This window comes from Crocodylus siamensis, chromosome 9 (genome assembly GCF_052110815.1).
Source record: "Crocodylus siamensis isolate JL-2025a chromosome 9, ASM5211081v1, whole genome shotgun sequence".
NCBI classification, from domain to species: domain Eukaryota; kingdom Metazoa; phylum Chordata; order Crocodylia; family Crocodylidae; genus Crocodylus; species Crocodylus siamensis.
The window spans coordinates 32,520,930-32,543,169 of NC_143403.1; the positions used below are offsets into that span (position 1 = coordinate 32,520,930).

Genomic DNA, 22,240 nt, shown 5'->3' on the forward strand with positions numbered 1-22,240 from the left:
TAATTTTCTTTTCCGACTTTGACATGTTACAAAGTATGTCTTCACTGGAGAGAAGAAAACACTGTGCTTGCATTTAATAATCCTTTTGCAGTTTATATGTTTAGAGATTGTTAGTTGAGGTTAAACCTGAAGTTTTAATCTAGGGTCTACACATGATAGTAAGAAGCATTTTATGTGTTAGAAGCTTGGTTTTTTGTTTTTGTTTTTTTTTTAAAAAAACACTTTTTTAATCATTTAGATAAATCCTGGTTTCATTGTCTATGCCTAACTCATTAGGCTAGGAGTGTTGGCCCCTACGTGGGAGGCTTCACAGGTTCTGGAAAACCCATGGGCTACAGCAGCCCTGCAGCTGTCAGAGTTGCTGTTTCAGTATCCAGGGAGCTCAGGAGTTGATGCTACTGCGACTTCTCCTGCTCTCTGCCAGGAGCAATCTTAGTTGCCACATGACCCACCTCAGTGGGCTGGGTCCATTTTACAGGCTGTATGTTTGACACCTCTGTGTTAGACAATAGTGATTTCTAGGCAGGTCACTGACTCAGTTTAATCCCAGTATCTAAAACCATACTTCTCCTATGCAAACATATGAGAAGATGAGGAATTTTATTGATCTACACTTATAAATTGAATGAAAATAACCTTACAAAAATTATTTCAAACTCTGTAAAGAAATCACTTTCTCCGTAATGAAACATCGGTTAACTCTGATCAGGCTCCTTAGTCTTCTAGTTCTTAAAACATCTCTTTTGTTTTAAATTAAATTGGCCAAAGGACCTCTCTGTTTAGGCTGCAAACGGAAAATAGAAGGCAGGAAACACATACACAGTGAAGCTGGCTCATCTCTGACTATCTGAAGCAGAATAAAATCTAGCAAACTAGAACCAGAACAAAAACTGCCCATACCAAGAATAGTTAATGCAGGGTTTCTGTTTTCCAGATTAGTGTTTTTAGCAAGGTAGTAATAAATTAGTTTGAGGTAGCGGAAAAACAAATCTTAAATAAATCACATTCTTATAGCCTGTCACCTAAGTCACCTGATAGAGATTCTATCATATTACATTGCAGAAACACATGAACAAAAATTTTCAAAGTGAAAAGCTGTCTCTTTAGATGGTCTGTTTGCTCCTTGCAGGTTTGACTATCTATATTTGTGCATAATTTACTTGTGTGTAAAAAGAGTTAATATTAACTCACAAGAAACTTGCAAGTTAACTTAAGGTCACTTTGCTAACTTAATCTTTTGTTAAGTTTTAAATTAACAATACATAACACTTGTGAATGTTATACTTGTCTATCTGTAACCCCAGAATTAACTCTAGTAATGGGTACAAGCCCTGCCCCTGCAGTAACTAGGAGAAATAGCTCAAATACTTTGATTCTTGTGCAATGTGAGTTTTTGTTTGTCCTTTTGTACTTGATGGTCAGAATTAGGCTTTATGCTGTCAGTTGTTGGGCTGTGTGCATCCTCTCTTAGGAAGTCTCAGGCCTTGAGCCTTAATGGGTCTTTGAGTGGAATTAACATGAATCTCTGTCTGACTAACCCATTTTCTTCAGCTCCCATATGCTAACTATGATTTAAATCAGCCTGGACTGATGCTTATGTTCAGAATCTCCAGTTATCTTTCCTCTTATTACCAAAAAGTCTTCTTGTTTTTTGATTTTGTTTTTTCTTTTAGATTTTAAAGCATTTTAGGGAACAAACATTTTCTATATGTGTTGAGTTCCCTTATGGCTGGCATTCCTCTGGATGTTTTGGCAGGCCTTATTCTTACTCAGATGCTTCCACAGATCTGTTTCTGTGTCTGAACTCCCATCTTCCCCTCCTCAGAGAGGCCTTTTAACTGTCCAGTGTTCTTTTGATCAATGTCCCCAGTCTCTGCTAACCAGCTCTGTGTGACTTTGGGTCTGGAGTTTAGACCAGGGATGGGCAAAATGCAGCCTGAGGGCTGGATGCAGCCCGCCAAGCCACTCTATTCAGTCTGTGGGGCCCCCTAAAAAAAATTTTTAGAAAATTAATATTAATCTGCCCTGGGCTGTCTGCCATGTGGCCCTTGATGCCTTGCCAAAACTCGGTAAGTGGCCCTCCACCCAAAATAATTGCCTGTCCCTGCATTAGACCTTTGCCTTGAAGTGATTTAATGATTTCTGGGTGTCAGTTTATCTGTCGGCATTATTATTTTTCTGTTGGTGTTCCAACAGCATTTTCTCAAGATGAATAGATTCTCCTAGTGCAGTGTTAGTTTTACCATTACCTCTTCTTACTCCACTAAGCAGGTTGCATACAGTATCTGTAAAACTTATTACACAGAAGCTTCACATCACAACATCACTCTTAATGTGTGGTTTTTTTTTTTCGTCTTCTTTCTGTTACACTGCTGTTGTGCATCTTATGTTTAATCAGTCAGTGAGCAAATTCATACACTGTTTATCCTTGACAGGATTTTACTGTTTTTGCTTGCATCCCATTTGGAGTCACTTGTTACATACTGGCTTACCAAGTTTGAAACTGATAACCTGCACTGAACTCTGGCTTTTAAAGCCAACTCAACACAGTTGCTATAGCAATGTTCTCAAACCTTCTGCAAACAACTTGTTAGGTTTTGGGCTAAAGATTTCTAGAAAGACTCCTAAATGAGACTTGGTATATGATCTACATGTAAAAGAGGCTTGTCTGTGAATTCCTGCTGACTGCTAGCCAAGGTCTGTGTTTGTGCAGTTAGCTGGCTAGATGTCAACAGTAAGATAACTCCTTGTGCATCATGTGACCTCAGATATCTTGTGTCATGTGAGTTCTTGTGCCTTGCTTTTAATTATAAAGAGAAGCATTTTCTGTGGCATGTTCTCTTTAGGCATATAAATGAACTTTTTGAGCCCTCCTCTCCTGACAGCTTTGATAAGTGATTCAAGTGAGGTTTTTTGGGAAAACACAGTACAGTATGATAAAAGAAACATTGAGCTCCTATACATGTACAGGGAGGCTGCTTCGATGCACTGTAATTACTTGATTGATCGAGGCTGCTGGAGTGTAGTAATTATTGCCCTCCAGCAGACTCCAGTATCATGTGCATCAGCATTCCCTTGCTGAAAAGTGGTGATGGGGCACTTTGAATTAAAGCTCATTGAACAAGCTTGAATTTTAAAGTGCCCTGCCTCCATTTTTCAATGCAGGGATGCTGATGCATGTGATGCTCTGGGTGCTTTTAATCAGGGCAGTAAGAGCTGCACTAATTAAAGCCGCCCCCCCCCCCCCCCCCGCCAGCTGTTTAACTGATTTGGTGCTGAAGTTCCCCCAGTGAGAAGATCTGAAGAATTATTTCGTGCATCAAAGAATGTGCATTTAAAATGTAGAAATATAACCTAATATGGATTATCTCTTTTTGTGACACCGATCTCTGTTCTAAGCTAGCATTAACATGGATCAACAGGTGTAACAAGTCCTATAGGAGTAGCTGATGCTTTCAGTTACTTTGTAACTGTTGTAAAATCTCAATAGTCTCTTCTCCAGACTTACCTGTTACTGTCTTGTCTTGAAAAGTCTTCCTATACTTCTAGTTACAAGCACTGAAAATAAGAATATGGTGACATTTGATCATTTAATCTGATAAATTTTAAATAACCTTTTGAAAATGATCTTTGAGGTATGGGGAGCTTTGTTCTATTCACAGAAATCTCATTGTTTTAAGCACTGACACAGTCACAAAATTAGCAAAGCCTTTGAAATTTTTGCTTGGGTATCAGACTTTAGTAAAGGATACTTAGGTAAATAATGTAATTGTTTGTGCCTGCAGACTTGAAAATAAAACTGTGCTTAATATTCTGTAACTTCCGGTGAAAAGGAAGTGTACTGGAAAATGGAAAAAGTATTGGGTAGATGTAAGCATTTCAACAGAGAATAATAAATGGGCACAAAATACACCTTTACATGGAAGCCAAATTTGGAAACATTTTTATTGTCTACAAATGATCCAGAACTTAAAGGGAATGCTTTTTAGAGCTCCACGTGAAAGAAAGAAAGAAAGGGATGGGGGGCATTGGAAAGCTACTCTGTGCATGCATATGGTTTATAGTACTTTCCTTCATGTGTGTTCTGCTGGAGCCTTTTACCTAATAGTTTGCTATTCAAAAACCCACTGATTTGTCCTCCACCCCAAACTGTAATGCTCTTAAATTTTGTTGAGTAAAGTTTGTAGATAATGCATCAGTCTCTTGGATACAGGGGGGAAAATCTGAATTTGCATTGCTGGCTCTATTAATTATTTCCCCATAAATTTTCTTGAGTTTTTTATTTTGCAGCTTGCAACCGACATCTTTATAAAATTTTAGTTGAGTATATAGGGATGAAACCCTATCAGTGGAAATATGTAAATCAGAAAAATATTTCCAGCTAATCTTTGATTTACCTAATCATTTCTTTTGATGTTTACAAACAAAGCTGGCAGCCTTTCACTGATTCACTGTAGGTGTGAACCCCTTTTTTTTGCTTCTGTTTTTAAATGAAAAATTAATAACCGATATTGCATACAATTTTATCAGTCTTCCACCTTTTGTTTGTTCCCTGTTTATCCATTGGTGTATTTATTTTTAATTTTTTCCCTCTATACCTTAGCATATAGCTTTTAATATCTTCTGCTTTTAAGTCCCGCACAGTGGAATGCAACTTTTTCTGTCCTCAAGAACACTTCACTTCATTTCTAAATGTTATAATATAATTTGGCTTGTGGTAAATGTAAATTTGTTCCTGTAATCCCAGATGAAAATTCTCTGCAATTAACACAAGGTATAATGAAGCTAGTAATTAAATGCTTTTTAACATTTATGTTCCCACTTCTGACTTGTGAGCCTTCTAGTCTGAGCAGAAGTCCTGAGTTTGTCAGGAGCAGAAGACAGTCTATTTGTCTTATGTCCTTAGCAGATCTGCCAATAAAACTTGACTGGTGTTGAATGAGTAACTTTTAAATATTAACTATGGGCACATACAGGTGTTTGATTCAACCAGGAGAATTGCTGCTCTCCTGGTAGAAACTGAGTGTGAAGTATTTACTCAGTTTCTTCAGGGAAACCAGATTTGGGAGAAAGATCTTCCAGGTTCAGTTAGGGACTGAACAGTGGGGTAGAGCCACGGTGTGTGGTAGAAGGTAAACCTGGATGGTTCTAGTATTAGACTCAATTGATTTAGGTTAAACTGGTTTATTAAACTTATCCCAGATCCCCTCCGGGTTCAAATTTTAACTTAGTCTCCAGCCTGAGGAGTGGGCTTGGGGTTTGCCATGTTGCTCGCTCTTCTTGGCTCCCAGCCACTGGGAGCTGAGCAGAAGAACAGCTGCTTCTGGCTTCCTGCCTGCTTCTCAGGCTGGGGTTCCCAGGGGCTGGGGGGAGTGGAGCAACCACTGCCCCATGCACCTTCCTTCCCCCCCGCCCCCCACTAGGATCACTCCAGTTGCAGACTGGGATCACTGAGGGGTAATTGAAATGAACATTTGTTCATGGCCTATGTTTTGTTGTGCTTCTGGTTAGGAATTTGGCCTAGAAGCCAAAATGGGCATGACATTTTGGGAATAACATGTTGGTGTAAATAGAGAATTAAACGGCATATTATGATATTCTGAGACTTGAACTTGAATACACTTTTTCAGTGGCATGATGCAATATTACATTGCCCTATTGCTAGAAGTATGATAGCTTCTCCATCTGTTAGGGCTTTTGCTGTGACCTAAGCTGAACTGTAGCCTAGTAAGTGTACGCAGTCAACAGTCAAGGCTGAATCTATTCAGTTTTTACAGGTTAGTCTAAGCTGTGTAAATTGAACTGATTGGCAGGTGAACAGACATTCACTTCTGACTGGAAATGCAGCCACAGGCCTGCAGTGGCCCAGGCTAGAAGCTGGGGAATGCTAGAGCATGCCTTCCTGCTTGGCTGGAGCAGACCGTTTAGGCCAAGGCTAGCCCACCTATCCTGCAGGGAGGAGGGGGCAGAGTTTGTGGGAGAGGTACAAAGCATTCTGGGAATGAGTTAATTTGAATCTGAAGGGGATCTGGGATAGAAGTTTTAATAAACCAATTTAACCTAAATCAGTTGAGTCTGATACTACATCCAGGTTATCTTAAAATGGTTCCAGCCATTTTGAAAGTGGTTTATGTGCACTGAACTTCTGTTGTATTACAGATTTGAACTGGTTTCCAATCACTTACACTGGTTTATGTGTGATTTTCTGTCCTTAGCCCTAGTGTACTTAAGTTCACTTAAAATACAGAAATAAAAGTACCAGAGATCCAATGGTGCTGGTACTGTTCCCCCTCTCCACTCCCAAACCCCTGCCTCCTAAGGCTGTGTGTGATGTGAGCACAGTTTCCCGGGGCTGGATAGAGGGGGGATGGAGGTGGGGAGAAGTAGGGGCTGTGTGTAGGAAGCTTCCTGCTCCCTGGCCCCAGCACAGCTCCCCTCTGACTGGAAGCTGTGATCTATACCACAGCCAGGGAGCTGGGGGCCTGGAAGATACTGTGGTAGTGTTGGTGCAGCTCCCAGCTGTGTGGTTGCACTGGGGTGAAGAGAAGACCCTTGGAATAAAAATTTAAAATATATGGACTCTGAAGCAGACTTGTTTTAATTCTTTCAACGCCTTTTCCCTTTTAAAGAATACGTTGGAAGAACATACTCCTTTAGACTTTTGGTCATCTTTTGAAGTCCTTTACTGCTAAAATAACATTCAGAGATCTCCCAAGAGTTTGGTTTTAAGCCAGGCATGTGCCTTAAGATTTTCACAGAAAACAGTTGTGGGAAGGGAATGTCTTAAATTTCAATTTCAGAAATATTTTTCTGTTTCTACAGTTTAGCATCCGATTGCTGGGAATGTTCTGCTGTTGATGAATCAGTATAGAATAAAATGTTTAAACAAATTATTTAACTTGTTATGTGCCCACTACTGGGCAAATCTGAGCACTTTATTCAGCTCACTTGTTTTCTTTCCTGGAATTGGGCAGCATTTTATAAGCATAGTGCTTACATTGAAAGAGTGTTCTAGCGAGTTCATGTGATAATTTTGCTATTAATTAACACACCCAACAATTCAATTGGAAAGTGCAATACCATGGATACTTTCCCATTTCACAGCCTCTCTCCTTGGAACTTCCAATCCAGAGGAGCAGGAGACAAGAAATATCTATATGTGACTATTTAGCCGATAAGCACAGTGCCAAAAGACACATTTTTACTTGCATGTAACTGAAGTTTGGCTCTGCCTGTTTCCTACCAGCTGTTTATCCTTCTATAACTTGTTTTCCTGCTCTTCATAGAAACATTCATTCCAAGACATATTTAAGGAGCCCCCAGGCCAGTTATTCTAGTCTGTTGCAGTAAGGCTTTGTGTGACTGCTTTTGTTTATGTAAGACAGACTTTCAAGTTGTCCTCACTTGACTGCATAGGGTACCCTGTGAGACTGTAGTGGGGGCAGGGGGAGAAGGTATCTAAAACCGTGCTGTAAAGTGGGAGAGATTTAAACATGACTTGTTCTGGGTATTATATTGGAGGCCTGGGGGGTTTATGTGGAAAGATGCAATTTTTAAGTATCACACCTCCAAAATAAGTTGGGGTACTAAAATGATCACATAAATACTGACCACTTCTCCTTGGATAAAACGGTGCTTTGAATAGCAAAGTCCTAAGTCTTCATGGCATGCTTTAAAAGGAAAAGCATACTTACTTGGCATGTTACTGTTTTGTTATTGAAGTGTGGACAGACCTATCAAATGTGATATGACAAACATATGAGGGTGGAAACAGATGTCACCTGATGTCCCATTTGTGCCACCAGTAGACATTACCACCCTTTGTTGCACTACATCAAAGAAGATCAGTGGTGTGACAAAGTAGCTCTAGATGCTGCTTTTGTATTGTGGCAGACACTTGTTACCTCTAGCAGGAGAGTACTGACAGCCTGAGATACCTGCATACTCTAGCCACTGGCAGGTGCTCTGGGAGCTTAAAGGCCCCTCAAGCCCCTGAAGCAGCTGCCTGCTTTCTGTGCTTAGAGGGGCACCTGGGGAATCTTGGGGTGCCTCTCCATAAGCACGCAAGCCCTGCTTTTGTGCTCAGTCAGCCCTATTCCCCGAGTTGGGGGAGGGAGGGGCAGGTCTGGCTGAGCAGAGAACGTGGGGAGATTGTATTACCATCACATTGCTTCTTGTCCCATACCATTAAGGCGCATCCACTTAACTCAGTGACAGCTATTTCTGTCTAGCCTGACTAAAAGACAACTGTTTCCTGTCAGTACTTCTTCCATTGTATAATTGTATGAAATTATATGCTACATATAGTAGTAAACTTCCGAATTGTATTGTAAGTTCTTCAGGATTGAGATTCTTTTTTTTTTTTTTTTGAGTTTATACTCTTATTTATACATCTGTGCAGTTCTGTATAATCTACAAGCTGGCTACAAAAGGTTACACTACAGAGAAACCCTACATTTATTGTAGTGCTTGCACCAGTTTTATAGCACTGCAGGGGGGTATGTTTATTGTACCCTCAGCTTCTATAATATAACAAAAATATTGCCTGTTCGTGGCCTTAGCTGAAGCTGAGACCTAATCTGGCCTATATAGTATTAGAAAATGGCATTAGGAGATGAAATGGAAATATATTTTTGTAGTCTGATAGTTTTATAGCAGGTTTTACTGTAAGGTGCTACAGGATCTAATTCAGCGGTTCCCAAACTGGGTTGCAACCCCAAATGAGGAAGCACTGGTCTAATTTCTGGCACTTAAAGTTGTATTTAACCAGGCACTCCCACTACTGAGTATAATAATATCAAAATGAGTTCGGTCTGAGAACACGTTATAGGTTAACTTAATTTTTGTCATGGCATGGAGGAATTTTCCAGTCATAGGACCTTCCAGTTTGCTGTCATCTTTCTTTGTAAGAAGTGGCTAAAATGTAGCAGAACTTGGGGAATTCCATTTGCTATTTGCTGCTGTACTAGAAGTTTTCAGTGCATGCTTGACTTTAATTTGGAATTCAGTGTTTCTGTCACTTAATCTGTAGAATGAATGAATAAGAAATGGTATTCCAGTGAAATAGTTTAACAGACAGCACAGATGCATACTGAGTTGCTCTAGATCCTGTTAGGCATGACATCAGTGTTAAACAGTTCCAAAATCTGGATGTAAAGGAAAGTGCAAAGATCATTGAAATACAACCTGTTTAACCAGTATACAAAAGAATAAAAATAGAACTCTTGAAATAAAGTAAGTCTGCAAAACTGAAGGATTTGTGTATTTGATTAGAGTTGCAATACTCTGTAGAAAAAAGCTTTTTTTTTCCAACCCAAACCTTGCAGATAGCTCTTTTTGGGACACTCATTCTCTTGAAAAGTATTTGAGAGAATCTGCTTCTGATAGCCATGGCCTAAGATATCCTGTCCCAATTTGGTTGTCAAGATGATTCATAAATACCCATGGGGAACATTTTTGAAGCTGGGAGTTTCTGAAAAAGCAAATGATCACTTGTGACCAGTACTCTAAGCTTGCGTAATGCCCTTCTTCCATTTACTTATTATCAGGTACCTTGGTTGATGTGGAAACATAATTACATTCGTACAGAATACAAAGGTGAAAGTAACGTGGAGAACAGCATATGTATTCATAGTGAACAGGGTTTTTAATTGTCTGACTAATATATTTCTGATTTTCATATGTTTCTTGTAGTCCCAGGGGATTTGGGTAACCAGTTGGAAGCAAAACTTGACAAACCGACAGTGGTACACTACCTCTGCTCCAAGAAGACAGAAAGTTACTTTACTCTCTGGCTGAATTTAGAATTGCTGCTGCCTGTCATCATTGACTGCTGGATTGACAATATCAGGTAGGATCCAGAGCCCTGTAAAACAAAATATTAGGTCAGTGTATAGCTAAACTGTAGAAACAGAAAAAAAAATCATGATAACTTTTTTGAAATACAATTAACACGAAATAATTGCACTGTTATACTAAAAATCAGACAGTTTACTATATGATTTGTTTAAAATGATATCTTCTGAAAGATGTTGTGTGAAATGTAAGTGGCCCTCCAGCTGAAATAATTGCCCGTGCCTGGCTTAAATGCACCCAGCTGGCTTGGCTTGGGGTATAGATGAGAACCTGGCTGTTGTTTTTCTTCAGGTTAGTAATCTTGGTCTTTGCTTTTGGAAGCAGGGAAAGTACTGCTTAGAGAGAGAACTGTTAACTTCCTGTGTTTTTTTTCCTTGGTGCCTGGATTTAAAAAAATCTGAAGGGGGCTGGAGTAGATGTGTTTGAACATTCAGTCCTATTAACTGTTCAAGTTTTTAAAACATGGGCATCTTGAAAATCAGGGTAGGCATCGTGGGGGGGAGGTAGGTGTCTCTTCCCAAGGGGTTTCAGGGCTGAAATAATTGCACTATTACAAAAAGCCCAGTGTGAGTAGCTGATCATCTAACATTTAGAGATACAATAAGACATGTTGTACTCTTTAAGTGTGGTGGAAGGTATAGACAGGAGTAACACTTGTGGCTCTAGCAAATTACACTGGTAAAAGCTGTTCTGGTAAAACTGTTAAGTCTTCAGGATCCTGTAATGTGATACAAGTTAGCTGAATCACCCTGACTTGAACAGGGTTTTTAATTGTCTGACTAATATTCAGGGTCAAAATTGCTGTTGGTTTTGATGCATGTCTATCCCTACAGAATCATGTAGTCATAAGTTACTCAGAGCTGCAACTGTTCTACTTCCATTTTTAAAGAAGCTAAAATATAAGCTTACCCTGGGTCCCAATCTGGATTTGTGCTAACACCTACGCTTAATAAACCCAGCTGTAACTTGGTGCTTAAATCATTTGACCTCCAAAATTAAAAGACAGTTATACATGCACACATCACTCTGGGTGATGTTGGTTACTGAAACTGCTGAGTCATAACCTTGCTAATACTGTTACAAGAAATGGGGGAGGGGGTCTGTTGTCTTTGAAGCGTAAAATGATTTAAAAATCTGTTAATTCCTCATTATGCCTTTTTTCTTCAACATTTTTTATTGTCTGTAAACTTTTGAAAAGTTTACAGGTGGTTTGTTGCTTCAAGTCATGGGTCCTGTGCTTTGTATGAAAATATGAGCAAATTTTTTGAAAGTGCAAAAAATAATACATGGAACTTTTTGATTCTTCTCAAATCTGGTTAAAATATTAACTTTGATCTTGCCTTACCTTTCCGTTTTAAAAAGCCATTATGTGTTGCATATAAAATACAGACTCTTATTTTCAGACCTGTAGATCTGTTTTAAAAAGTGTGTACAGTTTCTGTGTTTTTATAAAGTCCTTGTGCAACTTTAAAGCTTAATAACTTTGGATATACACATGATAGAAGCAAACTCTAAACAGCAATTGAAAGTGATTCATAATTTTTTTTAGCATAGTGTAAGCTAGTAGGGCTTAACCTTGAAACTCAAGTCAAAATGGTTTGACAAAACAGTGTTTCATTTCAAATTTCATTTCAATTTGAAACCATTGTTCCATTTTGTCAAAACAGTGACACTGTTTCAGTGTTTTGCCCATAAGTTATAATAGGGAAACTCGAAACGGCCTCTCATCTGTCAGGCGGACTGGGAGTCTGCAGCCCTGTGAGGGCTGTGCCAGTCCTCCTGGCGTTGCAGGCCCCCAATCTGCCTGCTGGATGAGGGAGGGAAGCTGGGTGCTGCCACCTGGGACCAGGGAGCTAGGGAAGGGAACTGAACCTGATCACTCAGTTCCCTTCCCCAGCCTGATTTTTTTTTAGCACTGGGGAAGGCAACTCAGCCCAGCTGGGCCAAATTGCCTTCCTCAGCCCGATCACAGTGCTGGGGAGGGGAACTGAGCCTGAGCTAAGTTCCCTTCCCCTGCGCTGTGACTTGGCTTCCTGCAGTCGGGCTGCAGGAGCCAGGGAAAGCCCGGGCTGCGATTCCCCACTCGGCTGAGCCACATGGGGCTGCAGAGCTGCTGGGAGCACAGCCCTGGTTCTTCCCTGTCTTCTATCACCTGGCTGCTGGCTGCTTCGAAACATTTTGACTGGCCTCATTTTGTTTCGAGGCTGTTTTGAAGCACTTCGTTTTGATTCAATTTCGCTGTTTCCAGCTTGAAATGAGTCAAAACAGTGGTGAATCAAAACAGCCGGTGAAATTTTGCACAGCCCTATACGCTATGCATAGGGTAAGGATCACAAATGCAGTTCGTGAAATCACTCAGCTGCAACTGGCAAATGTTTTCTACAAGCTGGAAAATCAGACTGAATGATGCATCATAAAAGATGGCAGTTTGGTTGTTTGGTTAATACATTTTTTTTGGTGGCATAAACCTTTTGTAGTTGGTAGCTTTCTTAGGCAAAGGCTTTTTCATATCGATTCTCTAAGACAACCATAGAACCATACAAACCATATTTTTTTACAGTAAAAAACACAATCTGTATTATAAATGGGTTTCCTAGCTTTGGTATGTGTAATGTAAGTATAATCTTAAGTGGCTTATTTGTAACTTCTTTTTTGTTACTTTTCTGCTGAAAGACCAGCCAAATGTCCTATTAAGTAAAGCAACCCAAGAGAGAAGCAAGTGTATACTAACCGTATTTTCTGCTTTGTGGACCAATAGAGAAATATGGTTGGAATATATGTTTGCATTGCCTTAGTGATTGGTTTTGCAGTTGTTTTCCCTCAGTGGTTGTTTCCTTTTACCTTTTTTTTTAATTATCACATTTTATCTGGGACTTGACAGAAAATACTTGGTTAACGATTTTCAGGTATCAATCAACATTTTTTACACCTCATGCTGTGGGGTAAAAAGTCTGCATTCCAGAGCTGTTGATCTGGTGAAAAGACATTCACGGTTCCGTGAGTCTCAAATGGATTTGAATGGTACCTACCAAATACTTAATATCTCTGTGTATATTTCCATAGATGTCTTTTGTTTTATTGGTTACAGCAATTCCAAATACTTTCAGCTGAAAAGGTATTCTTAAGCCCTACTTCTATGTAGAAGAGCTATAATGACTTTTCCCCTCTTTTAGTAACAGTATTCTGATACTGCAGTATCTAAGTTCTTGGAGGGAAACTTGTTATGAATTTGTGACAGGTTGACACATGCTTGAACTATGTGAGGCAGCTCACATTCTCTCCATAAGGTTCAAGTCTACCTCTTGACAATATATTCTATTTCTGCAGACTGAAATAGGCTTTATTTATTTTCCTAAATCGGGTACACTAGTATAAGAAAGCTGTTTGCGCTGCATGTAGGCACTTTAGCATGAAAGTGCCCTTCTAAGCGTCTGACTTATGTTATTTTCTTGTAGGTAATAGCTCTTAAAATCACTCAGCAAACAAAGCCTCATTCTATTTGAGAGCTGCCATGTAGTAAGACAGCATGTTTTATATTTGTCTTTCTTTCCTTCCAGGCTGATATACAATCGGACAAGTAAGATCACAGAGCCACCAGATGGAGTGGATGTCAGAGTTCCAGGGTTTGGGCAGACATTTGCCTTGGAGTTCCTTGATCCCAGTAAAAGAAATGTTGGTATGTAGTTCAGTTACAGATGTACAGCATGTTTCTATAATGCCATTTCAGTTTAAAATTCCGTACTGAAATCTGAGAGAGGTGACAGTAACTGGTTGAAGCGGGATAGTTCATGCTTAGTTGTGGCTTTGTTTTGTAGGACACGAGTTTACCAGCAGTCAGTCAGATGTTTCATGTGCATTTGGTATGTGGCATGTTGAATTTAAGTGCTTTCTGTTCAACTTCGTAAATCAGGCGAGTAGAGTCAGGCCCTGCTTATTTTTACTCAGAATTAACATTCTCTGAGGCTTGAATAGTCATTCCAAAGACTGCTCTAGGACAGTGGTTCTCAACCAGGTGGTTCTGCAGGTGGACAGATGAGGCTTCACGCTGCTGTTCAGGTGAGTGGAGCCCCAGGGCTCCCTGTTACCGAGCCCCACTTGCTGCACCCAGGGCCATGCGGGTGAAGCTGGGGCAGGGACAACCTGTGCAGGACCCAGGGCAAATCAGTCTGTGCAGGGCCCTGCCCTGGACGCAAGGAAGCTGGTGGCGCATTTGGGGTGGGGGGAAGGGGTGCTGAGCGGCCGGACTGAAGCTGGCAGCAGTGCAGAGTCGCCACAGCTGCTCCACCTGGTTCTGTGGGGCCCCTCAAAAGTGCAGGGCCTGGGGCAGTTGCCCCTATTCAGACCCCCTCCGTCCCCCTGGCAGCGGTCCTGGGCTGGGGAGCCAGGTCAGTCCTCGGGAACAAAAAGGTTAAGAACCCCTGCTCTAGGACTTGACAAATAAAGAAGATTCCTTCTCCTGGCTTTGGCTGAGCTCTGGGCTAGGTAGCCCTTAGACTTCTGTAATAACCACTCAGTAAATTGGGGAGATTGATGCTACTGCTTTAGTTCCTTTTCCTTGTCAAAAGGAGAGAATATTGAGGTTTTTTTCCTTGCAGTGTTACAGAAAATCTCTCATAGAAAATGCATTCTATTTTGAAAAGTCCAGTGTATGTACTTCATGGCAGATAATTTGCACATGTAAGATGTTTGATCCTAAATGGGGTATATTTAGAGTTCTGGCCAGAATTTATTGTGTACTTCCAGACAAACTGACTAGGTGAGAGGAGCCTCTGGGTGATTGACAACTATGGGCTGCAGGTTGCACCAGCAAACACAATTGGCTGCTAAATCATTTATAGGGCTGTTTTTGCTGGATGGTTTGTTTTCCTCTCTTAATGAGCTGTTTCTTTTGAATGGAAGTAATATAGTAATTCATTTCCCGCCCCCCCCCCCGCCCCAGCAAAGGACATTTTAAATAGGTATTCTAGTTACTTTTAGTAGTTAGCAATTAATATTACGCAAGGAAATGGACTTTATGTACTGATTTTTAAATTAATATTAATCCCATTTTGACTACAAAATGACTCTCTTGAGGCTTGAAGTAGCAAAACTTATCTGAAGCCTTTTAATTGCTCTAATAGTTGGCCATGTAGCTCAAGGTTGCTACTTTTGTTGCAATATTTGCTTAGGATATAACTTCACTAATCAGTTGAAGTAAAATGCCAGTCGCCTTTTTATCATGTGATACCAGTCTGCAAATACCGTCCCTTCTTTGTTATTATAAAGCATTATGTTAACGTAAAGTGCTGAAGTAGATTGAAGTTCCTGATCCTCTGACAGAAATAAATCTAGTTTCACAACAGTTCCTAGAATTTTTTGCCGTAGGGCAAATCACACGAACAGGTGAACTGGAGCAGGAAAAGCCTTAATTGTTGTCAGCAACTCAAGTTTGCCTTAGTTTTAACTGGCCGTTAACCTCTAGTGTATACAGTCATTAGAAATGTTTCCCTATTCGGGTAAATCTGAGAGAAAAGGGCAGCATGTACAAAATGAAGGAAGATTTGGGTCATGGGGGAGGAAAGGAAGAATGTGGTAACATTTCTTACAATTAATTTAGCTAACTTTAGCCAAGAATTAAGTCTCCTTGTATTTCTGCTGGGTGCCTAACATGAATCTTTTTCATTTTGCCTAATACAGATGACTGTTTTATTGTGTTTTAAAGGATTATTACAGGTAATTAAACTATGTATGTTGGCAGAGTAACCTTCTATAGGGTTAAATTTCAGCCTCATTGGGTGCTTCTGTATGAGGTGTTGACTGCACAGTAGCCAAATAATACTGTACAGTAGCATATCACAGCACCAATAGTGCTAATATGCTACTGCACGGTATTATTAGGCTACTGTGCAGTAGCATCATATAAAAGGGGTTTGCTAGCACCACTGCACAGTAACTCTGGTTACTGTGCATTTATTTAGTTCTTGATTTATACAAGTACTAAGCAAGTGCAGTAACCACTGTGCAGTAGCATCTCCTGTAGATGCGCCCACTGTTGACTTTAAACCTGTATGGTGGCCGCTGTTGTTGGTAAGCGTTTCGCTGTACTTTTCTCTCCTGTGGTTTTTTTGTCTGCAGGTACTTACTTCTACACACTGGTGCAGAATCTGGTAGATTGGGGCTACCAGAGAGATGAAGATGTAAGAGGAGCTCCTTATGACTGGCGGAAGGCACCAAGTAAGTGAGACTTCACTATCTAAATAAAGTATTTTTTGTTCTTGGCAGGTTTTTTTTTTTTTTTTTAACTTGTTCAGGACTCCTTTTCCCATTGGGATTCCATGTTAGACCTTAGTCCTGATCAGAACTGCTCTTAGGGTCCCAGTACAAGGAAAATCTCCATGTGTAATTTCACACACATGCCTAACTCCAGCAAAGCCCCCAAATGTAATAGCAATAGAAAGTCTGAAACTTCACTGAAATTAACTTGGGCAATCTTAAAGCCTAGTCCTCACAACCCTAGTGCCACCCCAAGTGAAACTTGTGCTATAGAATTGCTTTGGATTGGGTCCTGAAAAATAGACTTCTTTTATGTAGTGTCATTAATCTGGAGTTGAGGGGCAATGTCCAAACCTCTAAATTTCTCATCTGTGCAAGAATTTCAGACCCTTGTAGTCTTAATTACACTGTAGTCTCACTTTTTCCATCTCTTGTCTGTAGCATGGATAAAGGATATTCTCTTCATCAGAGGTGGGCAAAATATGGCCCATGGGGCCCCTAAAAAATTGAGAAAATTAATATTTATCTGCCCTTTGTTCCTGTTAAATAGCAGGAGCCAGGGGCAGTAGGACCCAGGGGAAGCCCTGGCAGGCTCCGGCAACAGCAGGGCCTGCTTGGCCCCGCTGGAAACTGTAGGAAGGGCTTCTGGCCTGGGACCATGCGGTTGCATCGTGCCAGAAACTCAGGTAAGGGGGAAAGGGAATGGCAGGGGAGGACCCTGGGGAAAAGCCGTGTGTGTGTGTGTGTGTGTGTGGGGGGGGGGGGAAGCAGCCCCTTGCCTGCCCTATGGCTGGTGCTTCCTGCTGCAGCCATTCGCAGCCCATGCAGAGCTGTCCTGAGCAGGCACAGGCAGCCCCACATGGGCTGGGAGTGGCTGGAGCAAGGGGCCACTTTTTTCCCCCCTACGCTCAGTACCAGCTTGTAACCTGCCCCTGCTGCCAGCCTAGGCCCAGCGCTGGCTCTGGACTCAGCCATTGGGGCTGCACTTGGAGGTGGCAGCAGCAGCTCCTCTTGCTAAACCGGGCAGTGTTTGCCACCGCCACCCCTGTGCTGCCCAGCGCGCAAGCTCTAGGTGGGCGGCAGCAGCAAACCCTAAACACTGCCCAGCGTGGCAAGCAGAGGGGCCCCAGCGGGTGAGCCCAGAGCTGGCGTGGGGCCCAGGCTGGAGCCAGTAGGAGCCAGTGCCAGCAGGGCCCCAGAGCAGGGTGGCAGGTGTACAGGGTCCTGGCCAGCAGGGGCTTTGTGGAGCCAGGCCAGCTCCCCCCTCTCCCTGCTGGTGCAGTCCAGCCTGGCTCCACAGACCCCTGCTAGCCTGCACCCTGCTTTGGGCCCCACTGGTGCTGGCCCTCGGACATTGGTCTCAAGATTAGGTGACTAGGGGGTGGGGCACCTGTCAAGGGGTAGGGCTACCCATGTGGCCCTCAACAGCTTGCCTAAACTGGGTAAGTGGACCTCTGTCCAAAATAATTGCCTGCCTCTTCATACTACATGTGCAGGTGTGCTGAAGCAAAGCTTTAGTTGTAAAAAATATGCTGCTATTACAACAGGTTTTTACCTTGCCCAGTAGAGTCTAATGCTAAAAGATCTAAAACCTAAATATATTTTTGTTGATATACTGGTACTTGTTTAAGAAAATCATCTAGGTTGACTTGTAATGAAGTGACTGACTTCTACTGCACTTGACCTGAAAGGGTTTACCGCAGGGTTACATATATGGGTTTTACTTCATTTTTTGAAGAATGTTTTAATGATACTACAAACAGGAAAGCAGAAGGTAGGGCAGGATGACACCTGAGACTGGTTCAGAGAAGCATGAGCTTTCATAGGCAACAATCTACTTCGTGAAATGCTATGAATTGTACAGAAAAGGTACTGTTTCAGCAGGGATTGTACAATCTTTGTTAAAGGTGTCAGCATTACTTAAAAATAAGTTGGTAATTACTTTAAAAAGTAAAAAATGGACTGACTTCAGGGTCTACTTTAAAATTTCCCTGAAGCTTCTAACATGCTCGGTTTTTGAAGAACAACACTGATCTTTTGAAAGTATTCAGCATTGGTCTAATTAAAACTAATGGGAATCTTGCCATTGATTTTTCAGTTTAATCAGTCAGGTGCTTTGAGAAACTCTTACCCTTTAATATATATTGTAGTAGTACATATTTATTAGTGTCTTTCATCTGAGCTTGTGACCAAACCACAGAAGTTTAAGTCCTTCACGGGCAAACACCTTGGCATCTGATAACACGGCATTTTTTTAGATGTGCCCCATACATCGGTCTGATATCAGATTGGTACCGACATGAAGAAAATTGTTTATATCAGCCTGATGGGGCCGATTAAGTTGGCTGATTTAAATGCCTGTGCTGTGCTGTGCACAGTGCAGCCCAGAGCAAAGCTGGCAGTGTGGAGAACTGCCTCCAGCAGGTAAGTCAGAAGGGGAGTGTGGCAGGGGGGCAGATCAACATGTCCTGTACTGAGGGAGGGGGCAGGTGGTGCCCCACTGGGGTGGGGGTGGTCTCGGGACCTAGGCACAGCTTGTGGAGCAGGGGCGGCTCCTGCTGGTGCTTGCACCCTGGTAGGGTGGGGGGTGCCCCCAGATCTGCATGGTGCAGGATGGGCTGCAGCTGCGGAGTGGCGCTGGAGTCGGTGCTGCATGGGGCTGCTCTCACTGGGGCTGGGCTCGGAGTGGGCTCCAGCAGTACTGGAAGGAGGCTGCAGCCACCCCAAATTTTGTCACAGCTTTGCTCCCAGCCCCACACCACTGCTCACTGCCCACTGTAACCCTGGCTTTTCCTGGTGCCTGGGTGGAGTTAGGGTGTTCAGTGGGGCTGTAGTAGTTGGTGGCATGGGATTGGGAGCAGAGCAGCAGTGAAACTTGGGGTGGCTGCAGCCTCCTCCCAGCACTGTCAGAGCCTGCATCAAGCCCAGCCCTTGGCAAGAAAAGCTCCCCCCACCACCACCACCCCAGGGTGCAAGCAGAGGTGGGAGCCACCCCCACCCCATGAGCTGTGCGTCCATTCCATGTCCTCACCCTCTGCCCTGGCTAGGCAGTGCCTGCCCCTGCCCCCTCCCTCACCACAGGACATGTTGATCTACCCCCCTGTGCCCCTTTCTTCCCCCCTCCCCTTCCACCACAACAGATTTACCAGCTGATGGCAGCTGTATCAGATTGGTATCGGCTGATATGCCTTCTTAAATATCCACTATTGGTATTGGTCCCCAAAATGTCTATTGGTGCACACCTACTTTTTTTTTTTATATGAACCTGCTTATTTCACTTCTAGCATTAAAATAAATAAAGTATATGGAAAGCTAGCATTTTGTAAATCCACTTCATTTGACTATTCTACATAAACTGCCTGTCTGATGTTTCTAGATGAGAATGGAGACTATTTTGTTGCCCTTCGGAAGATGATAGAGTCTATGTATGAACAGTATGGAAGTCCTGTGGTGTTAATTGCCCACAGTATGGGTAATATGTACACACTGTACTTCCTCAATCACCAGACTCAAGAATGGAAAGACAAGCACATTAAGGATTATGTGTCGCTAGGTGCCCCATGGGGAGGTGTGGCTAAAACCCTCCGAGTGCTGGCTTCAGGTATGTATGCTGAATTTAAACTGAAGAGCCATAAGATATTACAGGGGCTATTGCTAACAATAACCTTAGAGGCTGTAGATTGACATGTCATGAACTTTCAAATAAAAAAACAGCATTCTGCCCATGTGATAGCCATATCAGTTTCAAGCTCCATCTTTCTGGTGTGTGGATTTTTTCCATTAAAAACTACAACTGTTTTGTATCCCTTGATCAGGAGTTTCTCATCCTTTCACCCAATTTCTTTTTCTCAGAGCAGCTGCACTTCAGTTTACTTCATGTTGAACCAATGGTAAATTTTGAGCACATCCCTTTCCTTTTTCCTTACATCTGTCTGATTTTTAGAAAAGCAGAACGGACTCTGAATTCATAAGCTTCCTCACGTAAATGTTATGATAGCTGGTTTGGGGGGTTAAAGTTCAACACCTGCAGACATGAGAGTTCTTAACTTCTGAGAAACCTAAGTGGTGGCAGCAACAAAGGTATTGGTAAATACCTGAGCAAGACATACCCAAGTTAGAGAGAGATTCTCTAAAACTTATGACTGGTAGTACTGAGATCATATAGAGTAGCTAAGGTGGACATCAAAGCATTTTTGGATGGTATACCAAGTAATAGGAAGTGAACAGTGTTAGTATTAGCATAGGATCTTCCCATACTTACTATGTATTATTGCCTGTTGCAATAATTACTTACAGCACCTCCTATCCCAGAGTGGCTGACTGCATGTACAAGCAGCTGTATCTTTTTTTTTTGCTTGCATAGGCATACTTTCAACTTATACTAAAATATAGCCATCTCTGAAATTTTAAAATACTGTTACTAGAACAATCTATAGCAGTTGAGGATTTTTGCCTGCTCAGTTACCGTTTTTGGATCTGTGTTCTCCCAGGTTCATTGTATGGAACCATGTACTTGCCTGGCCAAAGCACAGCCTATTATGCAGCACAGTGGCCATGTGGACACTTTTAGTGTATTTATACTGTATGTGGACTAGGATCGCAAACTAGGTGCCAAAACAGGCAGCTAAGCAAGTTTGAAACTGATATTGGGGTGCATAATGTGCAACAGGATTCTGACCTTTCTTTTAGCCTCATTCTTCAGTCTGTGGGCTCATACCTATTCATACTACACATTTTAAAAAGGGATTATTGTCTACTCATCTTTTCAGTGGTGCTCACAGTTTTAGTTGGTGTCAAATGGGTACAAATGAATTTACTAGCCCAACTCCCAGATGAAAGCATTTTTATCACCGTTTCACAGATAGACAGCTGGGGCATAAGGGTAAAGACTAGAAGTAGCCATCAGTTTTTTTTGAATGCCAAGTTGGTATGATTAAGAACTGTTTCTATAGAGCTTAGCATTTTTATAGCACTTCCATAAGTACAAAGCAAAGCTCCTAGTGACTCCTGTTCTGCACATGTATTTCTGTAGAGTGTGTGTGTGTGTGTCTATATATATAGATATAGATATATATAGATTCAGGTTCCAAGATAAGGCAGCCATAAAATGAGGAACAAAATTTGTGACCATGTGTGACTTAAGTTCTTTCAGTAGCATTACACAGCAACTCTTCTTGCAGAGGTGAGAATAAAATGTAGTTGCTAAGGGCTGGAGTTACTTTGTTCTTTTTTTGGATCTGTTGTTCCATTCACTTTTTCGCCTTCCAGCTTTTGCAGGAGGTGAGGTCTGGTATGACATGCCAGACTCCTTCACTACAGATGCAAACTTTTCCTTGCCTGCTCAAGCCCTGTTGGTCACCCTTCATGCTGCTTATCTCTGCTCCAGGTTGTGTCCAGCCAGTCCTAGGGTCAGTGTGTAGCATTTCCTTTTCCAGGTGTTCCCCATCTGCTTTTTCTTCTTTCCCAGTTCCCCTGCAGCCAAATTCTCCTCCTTTCCCCATTCTTGCCTTTTAGTTGTAATCTCTCACCCACCTCCTGGCTAGTTTTCTAGTTCCAATATACTACTTTAGATAATTTGTGTAATGTCTTTCCTCTACCCAAACTCCCTGTTACAGCCTCTTGGGTGGACAGTTGTGGTTCTCTTCTGACACCACTACATTTCCTCAGATCCATCTCAACAACAACTAAAGGGAACGCAGCCTTTAAGTCTTAGCTCTGTATTTGGGCTCTTTCTTCTTCACTGACTTCTGGTCTTTCCTTGCTAGACAGTGCCAATCTCTTCCCCTTTGCCCATTACCTCTTTACACCTCTCCATCCTTGGACCTGCAGGGAGCAAACCAGGAGAAGGGAGAAGAGATTGATGTCATATATCTTGACTTTAAAAAAGCCTTCCATCTGGTATCCCATGATCACCTCTTAGCAACTGCAGCCTCGGCTTCACCAGGATTCACTGGCTGGGGAATTGGCTGTGTGGTCGGACCCAGAGGGTGGTGGTTGATGGAAATCAATTGTCATGTCCTGTGACCAGTGAAGGCCCCTCAAGGCTCTGTCCTTGGGCCTATACTATTCAATATCTTCATCAATGGTGTGGACATTGGTATCGGAAGCGACTGGCCAAGGTCGCTGAAGACAC

The 22,240-nt window shown here is 42.0% G+C and overlaps 1 protein-coding gene across 1 annotated transcript in view; it reads left to right on the forward strand.

The window, feature by feature from the left end:
• PLA2G15 (phospholipase A2 group XV) overlaps positions 1-22,240 on the forward strand; it is a 44,946-nt gene that overhangs the window by 14,543 nt on the left and 8,163 nt on the right. The window contains exons 4-7 of the mRNA XM_090063292.1: positions 9,694-9,850; positions 13,413-13,531; positions 15,970-16,068; positions 19,484-19,708. Of these exons, the coding sequence (XP_089919418.1) occupies positions 9,694-9,850; positions 13,413-13,531; positions 15,970-16,068; positions 19,484-19,708 (600 nt within the window). The remainder of the gene's footprint in view (positions 1-9,693; positions 9,851-13,412; positions 13,532-15,969; positions 16,069-19,483; positions 19,709-22,240) is intronic.